Source organism: Tachypleus tridentatus, chromosome 4, assembly GCF_004210375.1.
Source record: "Tachypleus tridentatus isolate NWPU-2018 chromosome 4, ASM421037v1, whole genome shotgun sequence".
NCBI classification, from domain to species: domain Eukaryota; kingdom Metazoa; phylum Arthropoda; class Merostomata; order Xiphosura; family Limulidae; genus Tachypleus; species Tachypleus tridentatus.
The window spans coordinates 25,900,485-25,918,209 of NC_134828.1; the positions used below are offsets into that span (position 1 = coordinate 25,900,485).

General features: G+C 35.3%; 1 protein-coding gene across 2 annotated transcripts in view; it reads left to right on the forward strand.

Annotated features, from left to right (window-relative positions):
• LOC143248719 (pikachurin-like) overlaps nucleotides 1-17,725 on the forward strand; it is a 141,620-nt gene that overhangs the window by 92,665 nt on the left and 31,230 nt on the right. For both annotated transcript variants that reach the window (XM_076497378.1, XM_076497377.1), the window contains 2 exons: nucleotides 1,939-2,415; nucleotides 8,794-8,995. In XM_076497378.1, the coding sequence (XP_076353493.1) occupies nucleotides 1,939-2,415; nucleotides 8,794-8,995 (679 nt within the window). The remainder of the gene's footprint in view (nucleotides 1-1,938; nucleotides 2,416-8,793; nucleotides 8,996-17,725) is intronic.

Consider the following 17,725-nt stretch of genomic DNA (forward strand, 5'->3'; position numbering starts at 1 on the left):
GACACAAACAACTATGTACCAAATGACAGAAAAGTGTCCAGATCTACAGTATCAAGAAGACTAAACTATAATGGAACATCTGGTCTTGTAGTAATTAAAACTCTTTACTACAACAAGTATTGTCAAGAGACTAGAATTTGCCAAAAAGTACAAAAAATGAACTTTTAATGAATAGAAAAGGATGGGCCCAAGTTTTAAATATTTGTTTCAAAGCGGAGGTTGTACGTTCGCCGGAAGAAAGGTGAAAAATACTTACCACAGCTTATAGCACCTACCATGAAGCATGGGAGATGCAGTGTGTTGGTTTGTGGGTGTTTTTATGTTGAGGCGACAGGAGATATTTGCAAAATAGATGAAATAATGGACTAGTGCAAGTATCGTCAGACACTGACCCGTCATGGTGTACCCAGTGGTTTGTGTATTATTGGTAAAGAGTTTTACTACCAAGAAGGTAATGACTTCAAACACTCATCCACCCTATATAGAAATTACGTAGGGAAGTACCTGCTGGAGTCATTTAAATAATGTAATGGCCCCACAAAGCTCCATTCTAAACCCAGCTCAGCAGATCTAGGATCTGATACATCAAACATTTGACAAAACAAAAGTTACTTCTAAAGAAATTTTATGGGAGTATATTAAAGACATTTGGAGTAAAATCCCAAAGGACGCTCTGATTGAATATGTTGAAACAAATCATGAAAGACTGTCTGAAGTTTTTAAAGCTGTTTGTTTTTTGAAATTCGCGCAAAACTACACGAGGACTATCTGCGCTAGCCGTCCCTAATTTAGTAGTATGAGACGAGAGGGAAGGCAGCTAGTCGTCACCACCCATCACTAACTCTTGAGCTACTCTTTGACCAACGAATAGTGGGATTGATCATACATTATAACGTCCCAAGGCTGAAAGGGCGAGCGTGTTTAGTGTGAGGGGGATTCGAACCTGCAACCCTCAGATTACGAGATGAGTACCTTAACCACCAAGCCAAGAACTAATAATGATTTTAAACATCGTGTATAAAAAATAACAGTAGGTTGTTCTAACCCGTTTTATCTCTCTACCCAGACTACTCATTGTCAAAGTGTGATAAACGACTTCATAACCTGTAAATTGGCTAAAGATAAAAACTCTTGTAATCATAATTATTATAAAAAATCAAAAACACAACAATCAAAACTTTTCTCATGAGATAATTTTAAGTCTATTCAATAAAACATTCTCAAAACAATAAATATATTCAACAGTTAATCCAAATAATGGAACGTGATTACGATAAAGTTTAATTAGTTAACGTATAAAATCATTACAGAGGTCTCGAGATACGCAAAGTTACTGTTTTTCATTTCGGTAATTTCACAGACAAGACAAAGATAAATAATAAGATGCTGTTATCTGATGACGTTCTAATGAACTTCGGATAAAGCTTTAACGAAGTAATTTTTGTGTGTGTGTACCTAACCGTCAGAAGAAGCGTTCATTTAATATAACTTTATTTGGGAGATTTTAAAACAAATTCATGATAAGTCGGCCGTTAATCGTCTGCTAGTTGTTCTAACTTTTATTCGGTTTGACTAAAACAACCGTGAAGTAGATTCGAATCAGCCAAAGGCTGAAAGGGCGAGCATGTTTGGTGCGATCGGGATTCAAACCCGTGACCGCCAAATAACGAGTCGAGCGCTCAAACCAACTGGCTATATTGGGCCGTTATTAAAACAAAAGGGAACACAGAAAATACTAACTGTTTGCTGAATTCAACACTTCACCTGAGTTTCTAAATATGGAGATTAATAAAATGTTGATGTTTCATCTGCGATTTACTTTCCACTATTATTTGAAAGTAGTATGAAATCTAATTGTTATAGTCTGAAGTCTAATTGTTGATTTTGTTCCAATATTTTTGTACAGTGCTGTATATAATGTTTTTTTTTTATTTTTAGAAAACGTAAAAAATTATTCGAATAATGGAAAGACATCAGAGGAGCAACATGATGATGACATGACTTTAATTAGTGCAAGCCACGTTCAAGGAGTACGAAGTTATAGTCCTGAATCCTTGTCTCGGATCCGCGAAGGCTATCATACCGATCAGGGTGATGGACTTCACAATGTTGAAATAGACTTTGCTTCCAATCTTGTGGATGGGATTGACGTTGGAGAAAAATACCAAGGGATTCACAAACCTCAAGTTAATTACGAAAACTCCAAGCCAACTTCTCAAGCACCCAGTGATCCAGAAGTAGACCAGCTGTTTCAACCAATGAACACAGTAACGATCACCACGCCACCTAGCCCTCGTTTTGTTACATGTAAAGAGTTGGAATGTGAATCTGGTGGCGCTTGTATCCCTGACCCGTCGACAGAGGGCGTAAAATGTAGCTGTCCTTTAGGAAGAGGGGGAACCTATTGCGAAACAGGTTAATTTTTTTTTTTTTTCATTTCGTTAACCCTAATGCAGTATCAAAATTAGTTTGAAATATTTTCGAAATTTAGTTTACAGGTATATATATATATAAGAAAATTAGATTTATTTTAGTAAATACAAATTTCGTGATTGTAATGATGTTTCAATCGATCATGAAGTTAAATTTATAGTGGATATTTGAAGTTAAATACTCTTGGAAAGTTTTTACCTTTCAACCTTTAATACACGTACATACCAGAATTGAAATAAGCAACGCCCTCTAGCAGGTTTACAGCATAACTCGGGGGCGGATCCAGAATTTTACTAGGGCTTTGTGTGTATTTTTCTACCAGGTCATGAAAAGTGTTGAAAAAATTCCCGTTCTGTTTTAAATCTTGGGGATAAACCCCTCAAAACACCTCGTTAACGCCACCCCTATCACTCTACTCACAGTTATCTGTGTCTTAATGGTAGGTGAAATACATTATCAATTTTTTTATTAATTTTCTACATAAATACTTTTATTAGTAAAAAAGTTTAGTTTGTAGTTAAACGTTTTGTAACTTGTGTTTTGCAATAACAAAATGTGTGTCTGTAAATACTCTGGTCAACCTTGTGGCCAATTAAAAGATTTGTGCCCCAAAACTTGTTTAACTTTACTGTTAGTGTCACTGACTAAGTATCCTATGTTACTTAACTAGTTATTCAAGTAGTTATGCCCTTTTAGTGTCCAAGGATTCGAGCTATGATTTCAATGGCACAATCAGGGGTCCAACAGACTGACAGACAGGTGCTCATCAGACAGCCGGGTTGACTAGAACAAATGAGGTAAATTACCTTGCTCAGAGATACAACCGCATAATATAGTCAGCTCGAATTCGTATCCAAGTACAAGCCCAAATCGCCACTTTAGCCATGCTGCCCTTCGATGTTTATTAAACATTTGTAACCTCATGTCAGAAGATAGTGATTTTGACACAGTAAGGTCATCATCATTAGAAGTTTCATCACATCCATTTGCATGGGGCCCGCAGAAAGGGGCAAAAGGGGAGTATTTTCCCTCTTACAATTCACACACAAAACAATTGCGCATCTTATGATGTAAACTTAACAAATTAAACTAAATAATTTTAGTAATATTTATTGAAATGAAACTCTAAATTTATGCTTGCGTTTAAACATACGTAACATATGTTATTGTAGTCTCTTGACTTACACTGTAAAAACGGCCCGGCATGGCCAGGTGGTTAAGGCACTCGACTCGTAATCCGAGGGTCGCGTGTTCGAATCCCCGTCACACCAAACATGCTCGCCCTTTCAGCCGTGGGGGCTTTACAATGTAACGGTCAATCCCACTGTTCGTTGATAAGAGTAGCCCAAGAGTTGGCGGTGGGCAGTGATGACTAGCTGCCTTCCCTCTAGTCTTACACTGCTGAATTAGGGACTGCTAGCGAGATAGCCCTCGTGTAGCTTTGCGCGAAATTCAAACCATACAAACAATACACTATAAAATTGGTCTTACACATACGTGTTTTGCCCCCTCCCGTAGGTATTTCTGTGGGCTCTCTTGCCTATTAGAATAAGCTCTCGGTTGGTTCTGGCCTACTTTGTGCCCTGTTCTATATTTTCTTCCTCACAGTATAGGGAACACGATAAGAGTAATCTGATCTATCGACTTGGCTAAAACGAAATGAAGGAAATGTTATATGTTTCTTCATAGTTGTAGGTCTTTTGTAAAATTATAATGTTGGATGTCCAAGTTTTGTATATGTGAGTTTTGATTACAAAAGAGAGAGAGAGAGAGAGAGTGAGATTTGACAACACGACATCCGTTCAATTTTATTTATGTTACCAGCGAACTCTTGTGGCCAACATTTACAAGGATATTATAATACAAATTTAATTTCTTTAATTAAGTTACGAACGGTAATTACTAGGCCTACTTTTTTACGTTCTCTAATGTAAATCATTGCCAAGTTTGAGGTAAGCTTTCAAGGAATCCTCTTAATATATTTTCGCGGAATACGCGGTTTTCTTAAGGGGGTTGGATAAAAAATTTAACTTTTGTGCAAACCTTGGGGCCCAGACGATTTGTTTGGTGAGAGTTAGAAGTCTGTGAGACCGGCGGTTTAGGAGTTACATGAGACGTACACAAACACTAAATCTCGTTAAAAATATAATCATGGATTTCCCTCCTTCAAAAGAGTTATTTATTTTGTGTATATATCAGCAATATGTTCCAAATTATGAATCTGCAAAAGATATTCGACCGAGAACTTCTATTCTTGAGCTTTAATAACCTGACACGTAAATAACGTGATGTTACGTTACTTTTTTGGGTAATATTTCCCGTTAGTTGATACCGTATAAAGTAGATAGGTTATGTAATAATTATCAATGCCCAATATTTGAGTTACTGACACTATAAATAGGCCGGGCGTAGTCTACTCATCAAGATTCTGGGCTACGCATGGGAAGGTTTAAGGACCGAGCTTCGATATGCCGCTCAATACATGAACACCTTTCCATCGAGAGCTGTATGGGCTTAACTCTGACAGTAAAAGCCGTTATTCGTTTCAGAGTAGTCGCAGGGGAGGCGGGTACTACTGACTGTTTGTCCTTCTTCCAATCAGTAGCCTTAAATCAGTGGTGATTGTACTTGAACTCTAGGGGTTTCTGATCGGGCCATTTTGCGTAAGGCTCAAGTTAAAAAAGTCAGATATCAACATAAATATAAACAGACAATGCCTTAGCATCCTCTCCACTGTCTATCTATTACATGTGTAAAATTTCATCAAGTGTGTATGTTTGGTTTCAGACTAACGGTGAAATTCGGCCTGTGGTCTCACGAACACAGCGAGCCAACCCCGTTTAATGTTGGAATATTCCTGGTATTATTTATTTTAATTACTTAAGCCTAACTCGAGTGATTAAAACAACAGAAAAAGTGAGATGCAAGTTAGAATTTAGTTCTGTGTGTTTATATACGACTTTCACTTTGATTCCGTTTTAGAAAGAATTTTCATTTTTGCAGAAACCCACCTACTAAGAACGTGCTGCAACGTCATTTCTGTTTTTGTTTTCCAATTTTTAATCTAGTTTGTCCAGCTGCAGGTTGTCAAATAATACAAGTATGCTTATAAGGGAGATAATTTGTAACTACACATTAAACATCATGTGAACGAGGAATAAAGTAATTTGTATTATGTAAAGTAATTTCTTCACTCTACAACGTGCATTGTGGCAAGAAAGACCACGCCTTTCACAAGAATCTTGTCATTTTAAATGAGAAATTCATACGAATAACAAATTGCTCGCGATTTGCACGTGATTGTGCATGGAGCTAACAGCATAATATCATTAATCGCTTCAGTGGCCGTTAGAAAAAAAAATCAGAAAATTGACTTTATCAACTAAAGATTAAACTTTCTCGTGTGAAATATTCAATTGGACTCACTATCGAGTGCATTTTTAGACATTCTTACTCTTTTTGATTAACTAACGATTTTACTTTTCTTGACAAATTTTTTCTGGCATAAAAGTTAAAAGGAGGAGGCCTGAAATGCACGTGAAGTCTACAAGCAGTTGGGTTTAGTTGATAAAGTTTTAATATCATCGTACAATACGATGAAAGCAGAAAAATAACAAATGGCTTATTTTTACAGTATTTATAAATCCATAAAATCCAACCTAGTTAAACTTAATAATTTGAGTAGCCGAACTGTGGATACGAGGATTCATGGTTCGCAGCCTGTTGCCGAAAGAAAAAATATTCCACATTTTAAGACTATGAGTACGTTATAAGACCGACAGTCATAACCCGTTATTTGGCCAAAACAAACAAAGCCTGGTTGTTATTATGCCTATCACCATATAAACTTGTTGTTTTGTCTCTAGCATCATATCAAATCAGATCAGTCTTGTCCTTAACACCATATAAACGTCTGTTGTTTTGTTTTTTAACACTATATAAACTCGTTGTTTTGTCTTTGTCAGATATTAGGGTTGTGTCCGTCAATTACCAATTAAAGTATTTATTTATACTTTATATTATTGACATATACTGAGTTGTTTGGCTTATGATTCTTTTACAGTAGGTGTTCGTGATTTTCAGCGATAAATTCAACGATAAATGAAAAGCACATAATCCACTTGTTACAAAATAATACATACTAGGAACTAGTTAAACGTATCTGCAATAAATTATTTACACTATAGAGATATTATAAATACTATATATACTTCCCTTCTTCTTGTTAAAAGCTCTCTTAGGCCTGTTTAGTTGCTTTAGAATTTCAGTTGACAATCCGAACCATCTTTCTCTATCCGTATCGGACTGCTCTTCCAGTAATCGTCTGGTCCTTGTACTTCAAATATCCTTTGTTTCTTTTGTCAAAGTGCACCAAGGCTGGTTCAATTACTTTAGAACTCGCTTTGACGGAATAAATTATGCTTCTGTCTTATTTAAAACTTATTTTTCCTCTGACGTATTAAATGTTACGCCTATTACTTCTATGACAGTTAACTTCATGCCGAATATTTACTTGGCAGTGACGTCACTCTCTTCTGCTATTGTCTTTGCCTGTCTGCTGTTTTTCGCGCACATCCCATCTGTTTATATGTTTATTACTAAATCGTCTGCTCTCTATATTGTTGACACCAAGGAATTACAAACACAACTTCTAATAATTGTCTGCTTTTAACTCTCTTACAATAAAAACCAAACAGTCGTAATATTCATTCATAAAATAAACCAATTAATATCTAAATTAAACAATCATATTACGACAATTTCTGATACCATATAAACGACTATTGTTTTTTGTCTCTAACACCATGTAAAAAGTGGTTGTTTTTGTATCTAACTGGTTTTGTGTATCTTGTTTTATGAAGCTGGTATTGCAAATCATGTTTTTCATGCGATCTTTATTTTAGTGACTGTTATATCAACACAACAACAACAAAGAAAAAAAACGTTAATGATTAGGAAAGTGTTTAACTTGTCCTTACGTTACCCATATCTAATACAGTACTTTGTTATGTATCAATATAGATACAAATTCAACATCAAGTAATGTCTTTTAGCATAGAGTGCCTTTTTTTAGATGGATAAAAAAGTATACAGTAGCAACAAACAAAAGCGTTTCTGTTTTGAAGAATACGATAAAATTGTTTCCAACCAAACAAAACACTTTTCTCAGTCTTCGTTAGGTAATTTTTGTTGAGTGAAAACACTAACAATTAAAAATACTTAAAATTTTCGAAAATTTTCAGAAGTGAAAATTTCGGTCCGCTAAGGTAAAGAGTGTTTACACATCGTGTATTAGAATTAGTGTAGATATTATAAATTAGTTTATTTTGTTCTTGTGTTTTTTTAATTACAAGACAGTTCCAATAATCGACTTATTTTAAGTTGTGTTTGTAACCCATTGGTGTCGAGAATATAGTGAGCAGACGATTTAGTAATAAACATATAAATAGTACGAGATGAGCGGCAAAAGCAAAGACAATAGCAGAAAAGAGTGAAGTCTAGGACAAGAAGTGGGAGTGATAGGCCTAACAATTAACGTAGGCGTAACGCTGTTTTGTAGTTTATCTATTATAGTATTCGAAGGATAGCATACATCGAAATAGTTCTTTCGCCGTGATTTACGTAGTGTTTTTTTTATTACCTAACCCTAAAGTAAAATGTTTTCTATTTTTAGTTGTATAAATGGTAATTTGAGACGTCTTGAACTTGCATAGTGATCCCATGTTTATATAAGAATTTCAAGAAGACGCAGCATTGATTCTACTAAGCCGATAAGCCACTGAAAATACTAAAATATAATATACATGTGAAGTCCAGCCTATCGCTCGTCCATGGTCATTGGTTGGGGACTTGCTTCTCTGAAACCTGTGAGAGGTGGTAAATGGAGTTAGATTGGGTTTTACTTTTATTTTTTGTTGTCAGATTGACCAATAACATTTGACACTAATTGCTTGACCAAAGGTAAACTGTTCGTACGTTACACTAAAACAGCTTAAGTACATGTCTATCACTTGAAAACGTGTAGTTATCTGAACGTAATTTATCTAAATACGCTTATATTCTTTTGGGGAAGTAGTTGTATAGTAAGTAAGCATTTATTTTCCTGCTCTTAAAAAATACCGCACTGTTTTTTTTCATCTGTTATTTTTTATAACATAGCAAAAAACGTTTTGATACAGCATTATATCCATTTAATTTGTGTTAAATTATCCAAATACATATATAGAAAGTATGTATTTTGTCTGCACATATATACGCACGCAAAATAAAGTAATATAAAATAAAATGGATAAAACGGCAACTCCATCTAAAAGTGCTATGTTTCATTGTAGTTATGACTTTTTTTTTTTTCAAATCTAGCTGTTGAGCTGAAGTACCCTCAATTTATCGGGTCTTCCTACTTGGCCCTGCCTGTGCTACGTGACGCCCACAAGGCAATGCAGATTTCCCTGGAGTTTCGCCCTGAATCTCCCGACGGTATCCTCTTGTATAGCGGGGAACATGCTGATCTCCAAGGGGACTTCGCGGCTGTCACTCTGAACAAGGGATTTGTGGATTTCAGGTAAAGACTTCTTCTGTTCTTCATTTTGCCATCTAGCTCCGAAGTTTTTCAAATGTAGAAGAAGTATGGAGGGGGACATTTTCTGGACATTACTACGGTATACACATGATACTCTGTTTGGAACGTTATCACGTGTTTAGCCATGTTTCAATGACTCTGATAACTTTCATGTTTTTTGCTCCTAAAAGTCTTTTTTTTTTATCTATTGTTATGACAGTGTGACATGTAAATACTCATGGTCCTTAAAACGCGTTGTAATATTCTGTAGTAAATTCTGTTTAAGATCTACCCTGTTGGCTTGGTGTAGCAGTAGAACGCGCAGCTCATGCTTGTTCATGTTATGTTACAGATTTAGTCTGTGTTGTTACAGGTGTTGGATTAGACTTAATAAGTTTGAAACAACAGAGCACACCGAAGTTATCTATTTTGAATTTAAACTCAACCTGATTACGTTAGTTCCATATCTCCTCCACAATCTCTTATTTCATTTCGGTGAATCTAGTGTTGAATGTTAATTAGTACAGTTGAATGAATCTGAACCACACGTGATGTTAATTAGTACAGTTGAATGAATCTGAACCACACGTGATGTTAATTAGTACAGTTGAATGAATCTGAACCACACGTGATGTTAATTAGTACAGTTGAATAAACCCGAACCACACCTGTTGCTAATTAGTTCAACTGAATAAATCTGAATGACACGTTTTACTGACTGGTGTAATAGAATGAAAGTAAACCAGGTTTTATTGACTGGTGTAATAGAATGAATCTGAACCACGTATTACTTCCAAAATGAAGAGACAATTTGAGATCTATTTATCTCTTTTCAATAGAACGTTAGACAAGTTACTTGATGCATAACTATAACTATTATATGTGACGTAAAAGCGTTCCTGACATCCGTTCACGTGTAAGGGATACGCAACACTAAGGTATTACCCACGCAGGGTCACTAGATGTGATTGGCAGAAATTCTGGAAGAAAATGGAAAATGATTTCCCTTTTGTCTGGAAGCAATTAGCGCTTAACATGGCGGAAGTTATTTGCGTGAAAGACGAGCGAGTCATTTCGTCAATTCTTCAACGTATTTATAATTCAGATAAATGTGACGGGCATGTTTCTGGTGTGGAGTTTCCATGTAGTCGAAATGGGTTTATGAAATTTGTGAAAAATGTTTGTGATGTAATCCAATAACATTATTGTTATTCACACTTAACATGAATGTATTGCAGATTTTGTTTCAGAATAGTTGATGACACGTTAGTCCTGATGACGTATTTTGACTCAACCAGCCATTTCCTTCTTTTATCCTGCAGGTGGCAGCACTATTTATGTAGTGATGGCTTGGCATATTCATTGAAATGGTATTTTAAATATCTTCTCATCAGGTCATCAGAACCCTAAAATACCATAGTGTTTCCTTTTATAACAGTATCTATATAATGACTGAGTCACGTGTTTTGGTAATGTTTGTAAATATCATAACATAAAGTTTGAATTTCTTGTGTTTCTTTTTTATTACATGATAATTAAACAGCCAAAACAATGGTGCAAACCAGTTTTACTGAGGTGATATAGTTTTAAATGGAATATCTGCTTTTATGATTATTATTAATTAGTAATAATTGTAAAAAATCATAATACTAGTGTAAACGATGTTATCATTATCCCTTGAAGTTAGATTTCAAACAGATATTTGAAGTTCCTTAAAAAAAAAACTTAAGTACAGGGTGAAACAGGAATTACCAGCTAGTAATAGATAAACAATAATTCATGATGACAAGAAACCGACTTGAAGTAAAAAGGTATTCTAAAGACGGCTGGTGTGGGTAGTAAAACTTTGTTAATTAAAATAACATCTTCAATAACATTAACATCTTCTTAACCTGAAGATGACCTAAAAAAGTCGATACGTTTGACTGTACTTTATTTTAATTAAAGTTTTAACACCCATACCAACCGTCTTTAGAATACAGAAAAACAATATATATTAAAGATGGAACCTCATTTTATATACTTCTTTTTTTGAAATGTTTTAACAAGCAGACAACAACTAAGATGACCAACAGAGGGCGCCCTATTTTTGTTAAACCTTGTATTTTATTAGTACCGTGTTTCTCCGATAATAAGACCTACCCATAAAATAAGACCTAGTGTGATTTTTGGGGATAGTTTTAATATAAGCCCTACCCTTAAAATAAGCCCTAGTTAAGAGTGGCAGGAAGAGGAAAGAAATAAAAAAAATATTTTATTAATTAGTTTAATAGTTAATTAGTTTGTTTAAGTATTAATCAGTTAGTTTAATAGTTTAATAATAGTTTATTTTAAATGGTTAGTTTAAGTTTTACTTTGTAACTTCATTTTTTTAATATATCAAAATAAGACATCCCCCCGAAAATAAGCCCTAGTGTCATATTTTGGAGTGAAAATTAATATAAGCCCTGTCTTATTTTCGGAGAAACACGGTAGTTCTGTGAATTACTAACTATAGTTATTATGTCATAAAACTGATGCTAAGACTAAAATTCTGGTATTTTCTCTTTCACACACACAAATACTTTCTTAGCAGTTCGAATTTATTTATTAATTGAAGCTTGTTACATTCTCGTTATTTTCTTTAGTGTTGCGAAATAATTTTCATCGACTTATAACATAACCTTTATTTTTAAAACTTTAGCCTGAATGTTTGAAATCCAACTTTTTTCATACAACACAGTTCTCGTGAAATGAACGTGAACAATTCACACTGATTGTAAACTCGATCAGTCAGAACGACTCTGTCATTACGAGGCTGATAAACTATTTATAGTTGTTAGTGGCGCCATTTCAGTAAGGTCTAGAGTCCATGAAATTCATGAACTGTTGATGACGTTGCACATTTCGAAGTTTATGCACCAGTTGTAATAACTGTATAAGAGAAACAACAACAAGACCATGGTAATTTCGACTTTGTATACATTAATATTAGTAATATTCCATAAACATAGCCCATTAACAAAATAAAATTTTAAGGGTTGGGGGGACAGCTGCCCTCCTCCGTTTCATGTGGCGCCACTGGATGTAACAAATTTATTACTTCAAGTAACCACGAATGTTTCCAGCTCTGTGCCGTTTTCTTCACTGCTCCTACCGAATTTTATGATCCATATTTGATTGATGGATGTTTCCGTTAAATGGTAGAGGAGGTCCTTCGTCTTAGTGTCCACGTATTCTGAAGCACCTGATGGTTTCCTTCAGGTAAGAGACAGGGTTTTTACTACAAAACCAACTATGTTTGTGTTTGTGCACAAAGAGGAAACATCTATTGACCAGTGTTTTGTTGAGCTATCAATCGAATAATACATGTTAGCTGACGTACCGGTTCAGCGCACTGGGAAAGACATGGGGGAGTTCAGATCGGAACGTCGACCCCCATTATTACTCCCTTCAGGGTCTTGAAGGTAAATACTAAGTTTAGTAACAATCAGTTCAGCAGTTCGCCATTTGTAAGCGGACAAACACAGACTTTCGTGAAATAATGATTTAAGCCCAACTCTTATTTTTTTTTTATTATTATAAATGTTGGAGGTATCCCACACTCTAAAATTCAAAACAGCCAAAATTGAATAGGATTTGATCTGACGATGCCATATTAACAGTGACAAAACGTTGTTTTTAAATGATGCATTTCGATTCCATTTTACCTGTTTTCGAATTTTAAATCATTTTCATATTGGCTTGTATAAGGTTATTGACTCGTATTCTGAGGGTCACGGGTTTGAATCCATGTCACACATGCCCTTTCAGCTGTGGGAGCATTATAATGTGACAGTCAATCCCACTATTCATTGGTAAAAGAGAGTAGTAGTCCAAGAGTTGGTGATGACTAGCTGCCTTCCCTCTAGTCTTGCATTGCTAAATTAGGGAGGGCTATCTGCGCTAGCCCTCGTGTAGCTTTGTGCGAAATTCGAAACAAACCAAACTCTCACGAGCCAACAATGGCAAAGAATAATATATTAAGCTACAGAAATTATTTTAATAAAAAAAGTTTCGAAAAAATAACCATTTTGTGTGCTAACCCTGATAAAGTCACAAACAAGAAACGTTGATCAAAATAAAAAATATATTGTTATGTTATCTAGAATGTAAAGGTCGTTTTCTCTGAACCTTTTATCAAAATGTGTAAATCCCTCCAGTATGCAGTACACATTTTGAGAGACTACAGAAACTATTACTTAAACTAATGAACAAAATAAACGAAATTTAACATTTTATCTGTGTCAAGGACCCTTTATCATAAAATGTATAATTCAACTTTTTTTTTTTTAACTAATTTTAAACTTGTAATAACGCATGTTTTTCATTTGTTCGTTCTATTACTTTAATTATGATTACGTTAAGTGTCATTAGAATTTGTATAATCATTCATTACGTTAGGCTTAACATAGCACTTTTTTCGCACTTATTGTTATTAAATATAGCTTTCAAAACGTCCCAACATGGCATATTAAAAAACAACAACACTGAGTTCTGAGTTACTAAAGTAAAATGTAAAAATATTGAGAGTAAAAAACGCAAATACCGATTTCTTTTTGGCACAATGAAAGATAAAACATCTATTATTCCTTACAGTTGACTAGCTTCGGTAACAGTTACTGCCATCAGGGTTAATTTCTACAATGTTAGCTCAGAATATATTAAACATCAAAGCAACCGCCGAAAAACCCAGCTTTGCAGAGATACTACGTCGCAAATGGAATTAGGATTTGCTGAGTTTTAGCACTTAGAAGCGAATATTCATCTTTTACTGATATCCAAAACTCGGGTAGTTCCATGCTGCCAAATTTTGTTTTTAAAGTCTTGTCACAAGACAGTTGTAAGATTTTTTCTTTGCAGAGGTAAATTCAAATGGGGTATTAGCCTTGAATGGGTCTTGGATCCATGCAAACTTCTCCATATCTTTTGGAAAGTAATTTTCAAACCAGTCACTGAGCTGTGTTAGGTGCTCCTAAAAAAACATTTTATTTCATGGGTCAAATCAACTTCATTGGATGATGTAACAAACTGCTGTAACAGGGGGAAACAGTCTTTGTCACCATCTTCATTCATTTTTCTTCTCCATAGTAGTAACTTTTATCTGAAGGTTGAAAACTTCTCAGCGAATTTCAGAATGTGTATGTGTTGCTTCCCTGCAGGGAGAAATTCAACGTATTCAATTTTTCAGTGTGCTAATTTTGACAAAACATCAGTATCCAAGAAGTTTGTAGCACATTCGTGCTGCTGCTTCGAGATAAGAATTCCTGTCGTAATTCGAATACACGGGACAGTACATTCCGACGGGAGAGCCATCGCTAACTACAGTAATACAACAAAGACATGTGATAAGACCACATATCCTCACACAGTTTTTTTTTAAACCTCGCCTTCTGTGACTGTTTTTATAAAGTTCACAACCTTCAGCACACTTTCTAGGACTATGTTTAGTGGAGAACTCCACTGCTTTGACGCAAGGGTTTCCCTTTAAATTATGCAGTGAGTCCACAGTGCCTCAAAAACTGTGCTTCGTAAGAGTGCCTACAATCCTCCATAACAGCCGGACATGAGCGACCACCATCGGTATAGTCGTCAATGCACTTGTCAAGTCCAAATGTCAAGGATCTCAAACAAATCTTGAACCTTTGTACCTGCAGTGATACTTTTACGAAAGAGGTCTTCGACAGTTTTGTCATCATCCACGAATCGTATGTAGGAAATCAAATGAGCATCCTTGTTATTATCCCTAGTTGTAACCCGAATTCATTTCCTTTCATTTTTCCAATTAGCTGATCGTTGAGGTCTTCGGCCATGTGTTGGATTCTACGACTGACAGTATTGCTTGATGAAGGCACCTTTGAAAGCAGTCTTCCAGCAGATTCACCAACATAATGTTCACCATATCCACTGTCGTTTTTGTTTACTTGGAAACATGTACCCTGGAGCCAAAACCTTTAGACTGCGGACACTCTTCGTGATTGACATCTACCGAAGTAAAACCAAAATCTAGATAACAATCGTCATATTTCCGTTATTTCCGCTTCTTCAGAACTTTGCCACTGGTCTGTGGTTCACCATCCTCTTCTTCACTCTCACACTTCTTATTAATGTTCGGAAATCTTTCCATTTTCGTGCACAAGGACTAAAAATTAACAAAATAATTCACTAAACTTTGCTAGACCTCGCAGAAACATGATCACAGCACCCTGCAGTTATTTCGATTACTGACGGATCCGATGAATCGACAGATATTTATATACAAAATCCAAGAAACGAGAAAGTTCGACAAGTTGCTGGAGTAGTCGAAAATACAAGTAAACAAAAACATATTTCAACATTTGATAACGTCATCAAAAGGAACGTAGCGCAATCTAGTGTTAACATTGTGAACTACCTAAAGCTAGTAGTTTGCGCGGTGTCTGACATATGTCGATATCGCTGTGTTTCCCTCGAAAATTTGAAATATTCCGCGGCCTGCCCCTGTGAGTTCGCTGCTGTGCACAGTTTGCTATAGGACAATGTTAATTGGTCCGCCATTTCTATTTAAACACGTTCATCTATCGTTAATTATACAAATACTCTCTCTTAAATTTCTTTCTATGCTTGTTTGTGCATTTCTTAAAGTCCTTACATTTTCCCAGTCAAAATCGCCATCACAATTCTGTGTTTCATGTCGTATCTGGTGTTATTTCAATCTCGTTTGAAGTTCCTTCTTGTTTTTCCTATGCACATTTTACTACAACAAATTGTGTAAATTACATATTCACCATAAATCACTTTTTTATTTTCGAGTGTTTGTAAATGTTTGACAATTTTGTTTTGTGGGATGAACGTTACTTTGTAACCTTTTAGTCGGAAACCTTTAGAATTTTCCCAGGATCAAAATGGTATACCAGTGAACTTGTTTAGAAATGTCTTTAATGTAGTTACTTTACAGTATCTCGTTTGTACATGTTTGTAGTCCATTTTTTGGACAGCTCTGTGACAGTTATAGGGTCATAACCTTTATCTATTGCTACTGATTTTAAATACATTTTTCGTTGAACACACGTGTAAAAAGTGTTTATTTTCTGACTTAAATGGTTGTGTTACAGTTACGTATTTCCTTAGGGGGGACTCGTTACTGATTGTGTTATTTTACAGGTTCAAGCATTCAAAAGCCTTTTCAAAAGTGTCTACAACACAAAATGAAAACACAGGCCTGCAAATTTAAATTTCGTAAAATGTTGCTTTGGTTTTAATAGCGGACTTTCCATAATTCGGCTACGCAGATGTCGAAAATGATATTCGTTTTTTTCTCTAACGTAAGGATTTTTTTACAAATCGAGAAAAAACAAGCTCTTACTTAGATCAAATTATTTAGTTTACCACAATCTACACTTTGTATTATGATGTTTGGGTTCTAAAACGATCGATAAGACTTTCACGTCGTGATTGATCTAGAGCAATCTTATAGCCAATGATCGTTAACATTTTAAACTTAACAAAATGTGACCAGATTTCAGTGAAAATAATTGACTTGTGTAAAAGTACATATGACGATTTGTTAAAAACCTGTACGTGATGGGTATCATTTTCGGATTCAGCTTGAAGGATTGTTTCTTGATGATGAGAAATCCACTTGAAATAAAAATGTATCTCAGAACGGCTGGTATGGGTATTAACACTTTTACTGATAAGCAGAGAACAACGTTTCGACTTTCCTAGGTCATCTTAAGGTTAAGAAAGAGAGAGTTTGAATGTGATCGTTGACGGACACGTTTATAGGGACGAGAGTATAAACAGGTACGGGATTGTAGGGGATTGCGCGTGGACGTTACGTTATTAATTAGCATAGGTATAAAGGTGTTCCTTTATATTGGTTTAATTTTGGTTTTAGTTGCTGTATAAGTAGGGCTTCTTTGATTTTGCGTTTGTTTATATTTGTTTCCCTATTTAATATATGGGTCTTTTAAATGGTTATGTTTATTTGATTTGCAGTGTCTAAAACAGAAATAAAATCTGCACTAGCAGTCCCTAACTTAGTAGTGTAAGACTAGAGGGAAGGCAGCTAGTCATCACCACCCACCACCAACTCTTGGACTACTCTTGTACCAACGGATAATAGGGTTGAACATCACATTATAACGCTCCCACGGCTGAAAGGGCGAGCATGTTTTGTGTGACGGAGATTCGAACCCGCAACCCTCGATTAGGAGTCGAGTGTCTTAACCTCTTGACCCTGGTGGGCAGCTTAAAGGAATTACTGTGTAAAAATGTCCAGACAAACCATTGCAGGCCTGTGTAATTAATGTTTATCTTCTTTTTTTTAAGTAATATGTATTGGAGAAGAAACAAACTGTATTTTACTTGTTTTTGTTTGTTTTCAGCACAGTCTAGGCTACTGCTCTCCGTTTACCACAAGCAGTCGAATCCCAGATTTTAGCGTCGTAAGTCTGTAACCTCACAACTGGTCCACATGCACTCATATTTGTATTTTTAAATTTCCTTTGGTTAACCGAGTGACTTAGTCAAATATTACTTTATTACATATGGAACTGATGGCTAAAACTATTGTTACTTCCCTTCCCATTTTATTGTCTTTGATTTTAAAATACTGCATGTTTCACACTGAGGTATTCAGATTTCTTTTATTTTCATGTCATGATAACATTCATAGATTGCACATCAGGACATTAGATGGCAGTAGAGAAATTTGAAGCGTGATAACCTCCT